Genomic DNA, 5524 nt, shown 5'->3' on the forward strand with positions numbered 1-5524 from the left:
ACATACACATACACACACACACACACATACACACACACACACACACACACACACACACACACACACACACACACACAATCCTTCCTGTCACTCACATTCCACTTGAAAACAAAAGTTAATTCAAAGAATAACAATTATTTTAAAAAACCCACTTCCCCCACCTACCCCCAAAATAAACAACGAAGAAAAATATATAGGCCTACCCCCCTCCCTATAAGCAATCAAAAACAAACAAAGAAAAAGAAACAATAACATAAAAACCCACCTCACACTCAATCATAAATACGGGTCAAAACCCAACATTAAAAAACCACTAAACAAACAAAACACAAAAAAGAAGAAAAAAAACACCCAAATCACCCAGCTTCTAGAAACATTTCAGCAAAGTATTATTATGAGCATTCACGAATCAACAAAAATCTTCAAGAAGTGAAAACGGAAAGTTTAAAAAAAAAGAACCCACATCAAATCACTGTATAAAACATACACTTTATATCACCAGAGATGATTTTACAGAGTTAAAATACACTCTCCTAGAGAGCTTACCTGATACGTATCTGTGTTCGACAACCGGCCGCCTTCCACCAGCAACATAATGGAAAAATCTGAAAGAGAAAAAGAAGTCCACAAAAACTCATTGATTATTTTTGCTTTCTTATAATTGTATTTTTAATATCAAAGAAATTCACGAAAAATCATAGCGCAAATAGTTCAAACACATTACTATTGTTTTGCTTATTTACTTCGCCTTTAAAAAAAATGGTGCGGGTGATTGGAGGACACATAAAATGGTAGGCCTACTTCTTATTGGAGGTGTTGCAGTAGGTCTGTTCGGACGTTGAAACAATAGGAAACCCATTAACAAAAATGATACATCATAACAACACGTGTCTTCTCACGTTCCTGTTTTTTGGTTTCAGATTTTCAAATTTTCAACACCCTCTGAAAACCATGAATGTCTGTCACCACCATGAATGTGACATCATGAAAAACCCCCCCCCCCCCCCCCCAAAAATAAATAAATAAAAATAAATAAATAAATAAATAAATACATAAATAAAAAATTATTTTCTGTCCCTGCGACGTGACTTCCGGGAAGTGAAGTGTGATTAAATGTTCTTCCCAGTCGGGAACTGTCCTAGACTCTTTTTTTTTTTTTTTATAGTAGAGGGTTTTACGGCGCTCCCAGTTCTAGACTTTGTCAACTATTAAGGTAAAAGGTCTCAAAAATATGTTTTCATTATAATAATTGCGACAAAATTTAGGTTGGTAAACTTTACAAACTTACAAGTAAATACATTTTGTTAGTAATGATTTTGACAAAATGTAAGAAAGTAAAGCTACAGTACGTAAACAAATGGATCTACTCAGCAGTTAAAAACGCACCAATTACTTCAGCAATACAAACTAGTTGCACTCACCGACCTACTTTGGGCGCAAAATAATTTTTAAAAATTCAAAGCATAAAATAAACCTAAAACTGAAAAAGAATGGAAAAATGCGCGCAGGTTCACTGTTTCGCATGAAAGCAGAAACGTATCCTTTAAACTGAACCTTCATTAACTCTATTGTTTCCACGACTACCATTGTTACATGTTTTCAATATGTACTTCAACTGCTGTGTCCTTTTTTTTATAGGTCACAATAGAATCCATCACGCTAAAACAATTTTGTAATAACAAACCTGCAAAACAATCTTTTCTTTAAAATAGAAGGCATTTCTCGATGGATCAAAGTACGAATAGCCACCATCGGCTCTGTGTAAAGTTTGTTAATGTCTTTTAAGTGAGCTATAAAACATAGAAATTAACGCCTACAAGAGGTGAATTCATGTTCAGTTTAGTTTTAGTAGAGGTTTCACAGCGCTCGCAACTGCATAAGGTCATATGAGCGCCAGAAGATTAGAGGTGTTACAAGAGAGTAACAAACTTAAAAAAGAAGAAGGGTAGATAAGGACGATAGATGTTTGATAGGAAAGAAGAAGCAAACCACACCAGAGCACCCGCCAACCACAACTAATTCATGTTCAGAATATTATATAATTGGATGAATAGATAGTGGAGATTTGCACACGAACACGCACACACATACGCACACACGCGCACACGCATGCACATACACACACGCACACATACGCGCGCGCGCGCGCACACACACACACACACACACACACACACACACACACACACACACACACACTCACACACACATGGGTACGCATAATAAATTATACATTCTCCGTTTTACATAAATACAATGTCAAAACAAGGAAAGAGATGTAGAAACATAAAGATTAATGATGGACAGATAGATTGATCGATCAAAAGATCGATCGGCAGACAGACAGACCGACCGACAGACCGACCGACAGACCGACAGACAGACAGACAGACAGACAGACAGACAGACAGACAGACAGACAGACAGACAGACAGACAGACAGACTACCGAAAGAAATAAAGTCAGCAACCCTAACTGAAAATAGAGACAGAACATTCACCATAAGAAGCACTTTATCGTCGCGTTCTGTGGCCATATAACTATGATACTGCTCAATGCTTCGTATTCAAATAAAAAGGATTGGGCGTCTGGGCGAGACAGATAGGCATGTGCTCCATAAAAATAAGATTGGTCAGAGAAGGTTGGTGAATTGCAAGTGGTTTAGCAATCATCAGTGCGCTTATTATTAACGGCTCGGCTGAAAGAACCCAAGAAAGGTTTCAATTTCTTTTCAAGGCAGGTGATCTCGTCATTTAGAAGTGTTGCGGTAGATAAACAGGCACCCTTTTAAATATCGTTTGAGATTCTCTTGAAGAACCAGCAAAATAAATAATATCTTTCTCTTTTATCACCCCTCCTCTCTCTCTCTCTCTCTCTCTCTCTCTCTCTCTCTCTCTCTTTCTCTTTCTCTCTCTTTTTCTTTCTCTCTCTTTCTCTTTCTCTCTCTCTCTGCACCACCACCACCCCCTCTCTTTCTTTCTTTCTTTCTTTCTTTCTCTCTCTCTCTCTCTCTCTCTCTCTCTCTTTCTCTCTGTGTGCCTTTCTCCTCCTTTTCTCTCTCACCCTGTCTTTCGCTTCCTCCCCTCCCCTACACTGTCAAAGATACACGAACAAAACACAAAAACACACACACAAAACACACACGCAAACATACCCTCTTTCTCTCTTTCTCTCTATTTCTCTCTATCGCTCTCTATCTCTCTCTCTCTCTCTCTCTCTCTCTCTCTCTCTATCTATCTCTCACATACACACACACATCAATATACATCCACAACCACACACCCGATCACACATACGGACATAATCACATCCTCAATATAATTAAACAAAGAGAACAACAGAATCAGCAACAACAACAACGCACTCTCCCAATCCAGTAATTTTTGCCCCACAATAATATAAAGAAGGTGCCTTTTCCAGTATTCAAGAATCTAAGATCACACGGTCCCTCAGACCCGAAAACAAGAAAAAACAAAGCCAAAAAGTAGAGTTCTTCTTGTAAACGCACTCGACGAGACGTCTCCTCTGTTATTTTTTATGGCACGGCCCAGCAACTCCCCAAGGGGAGGAAGCCAAGGAAAATGACACGGATCCCAACGAGAGAGTCTCATTCCTCAGTGAAATTACAAGGAGGTGGGCAGGCCGGCCACTGTTAAAGCCCTCCGATCTCATGGGGAATTTTCAAAAGAAATACCACCACGAGAGTGCGTACTTTCCATTAAATGATGGCGTTAAAAGCTATAACATTTCCCTCGATTTACAATTTGTGATAGGAAGATTTTTTTTTCTTTTACAAAACGGATCTAAGGCATCTGGCACAGCTCTGAACTACCACGCTGCTCTTGAACGTCTAAGAGTTGTGGAGTACTGAAAAGACAGCTTCAGAAATATAGAACATACGAAGAAGAGGAATAAGTTTGCTTACACTTGGCAACAAAAATAATATGCATAATTGAAATATGAGAATACAAATAGGGGATACATCATTCGCACTGACGTTTCGTAATAATGTATGCGTCAAAATGCATACAATGCATTCGACAAATCTTTCCACACGCACATTTGATCTAAAAAAGCAAATATCAGCAGACGATTTTCAAAATGTCGATGAGGCAGTATTTTTGATAAAGACAAAAGTCTGTCATAATTTGTTTGTAGGTGTGCATTTGGTGGACATTACAATTTGCAACTAAAATACAACTTTAAAATGAGTTGCGTGGCCTTCTTTACTCTCCAAACGTTCTGATGACTTAAAACTACATGATGGATTCCAAAACTTGGTCAGTACTATCCTTTCCTGGTAAGATTGTCCGAGTCCAGTATTTTGGACATGAGCCCGATTCCCAGCAATTGATTATGGAAACTAAAAAAATCCCCCCCCCCCCAAAAGAAAAACAAAACAAAAAAAACCCCCCCCCCCCAACAAGAAAAACAAAACAAAAAAAACAACAACAAACAAACATAATAAGGATGAAGATTGCAAAATTCTCCAGCAAGTGCTACATTTGAGTACTCACTGGAGGTAAACACTCCGGTACTCGATGAGAATCGAGTACTTGTACACCCCTAATTCGTGAATCCCATCTATAGCCTTTTGAAGGCAGGAGATTAGGGTCAGGACCCGTTTGGCGGGGCAGAAGGTCACATCTCGCACGGCCGGAAATTGATACCACAGTCTGGCCACAGTGGAGGAAACATCTTGACAGTAAAGCCGGACACCCTGCCATGCCCAAGAACATTGTGGCTGTTTTGAAAAAAAAGGGGGCTTGAGGGGGAGCTAAAATATGGCTAGCCAATAGTCTCAATGATGCCCATTATCGTATCTAAAAGGAAGCATTCATGAGCACGTTCCCTCACTAGATGCACAATAGTTGAATATAATTATAATATATATATATGATTTTATTTAACTTTGTAGTCGACACAATTTCGATCATTTGGGAGGCGAGCTTCGACCCTATCTGTCAGGGTCAACCCTGTCTGGGAGGGATAGAATCTATACCATTCCAGCAGAAAGATCGAAATACTTTTTTTTAAAGATGAAAATTCCTGAAACGCCCGAGCGCGAGTCGCTGTATGGTAGTCAGGATAAGGATCCGACGAGTGTGACAACCTGGCTTGGGAAACGTGGAGACCTAGATCTACGCTAAAGTAAAGATATTATTCAAAACCGTTTTGGAGCTTGCAATTACAAAAGGGACAAACAGGTTAAAAAGGGGGGAGGAACTGATTCAGTATCAAAGTATTATCAAACGGGCTCAGAACGATTTACGTTTTCATTATGACAATATGGTATAGTATAAAACCCAAAATTTGCAAGGGTATCATGGGACAGCTACCCGCCGCCTATATAAAAACAGGAGCAAAAAAATCATATTCAGAAAATAGTCCATTACTGTGTGTCAACGAGGACTGGTCTTCATGTTGATATAATCTCGGTCACTGCTTATATCATCTAGACAAATCATAGAAAAAAAGAAAACCAGTGTGTGTGTGTGCGTGTGTGTGTGTGTGTGTGTGTGTG

At 39.1% G+C, this 5524-nt stretch overlaps 1 protein-coding gene across 1 annotated transcript in view; it reads right to left on the minus strand.

Annotated features, from left to right (window-relative positions):
- Positions 1-5524, minus strand: part of LOC101852590 (putative sodium-coupled neutral amino acid transporter 11) — a 27894-nt gene that overhangs the window by 20495 nt on the left and 1875 nt on the right. Inside the window, exons 2-4 of the mRNA XM_005090870.3 lie at positions 4518-4744; positions 1685-1757; positions 547-654 (exon numbers count right to left, since the gene is read on the minus strand). Of these exons, the coding sequence (XP_005090927.1) occupies positions 547-654; positions 1685-1757; positions 4518-4744 (408 nt within the window). The remainder of the gene's footprint in view (positions 1-546; positions 655-1684; positions 1758-4517; positions 4745-5524) is intronic.

Source organism: Aplysia californica, unplaced genomic scaffold (assembly GCF_000002075.1).
Source record: "Aplysia californica isolate F4 #8 unplaced genomic scaffold, AplCal3.0 scaffold00022, whole genome shotgun sequence".
NCBI classification, from domain to species: domain Eukaryota; kingdom Metazoa; phylum Mollusca; class Gastropoda; order Aplysiida; family Aplysiidae; genus Aplysia; species Aplysia californica.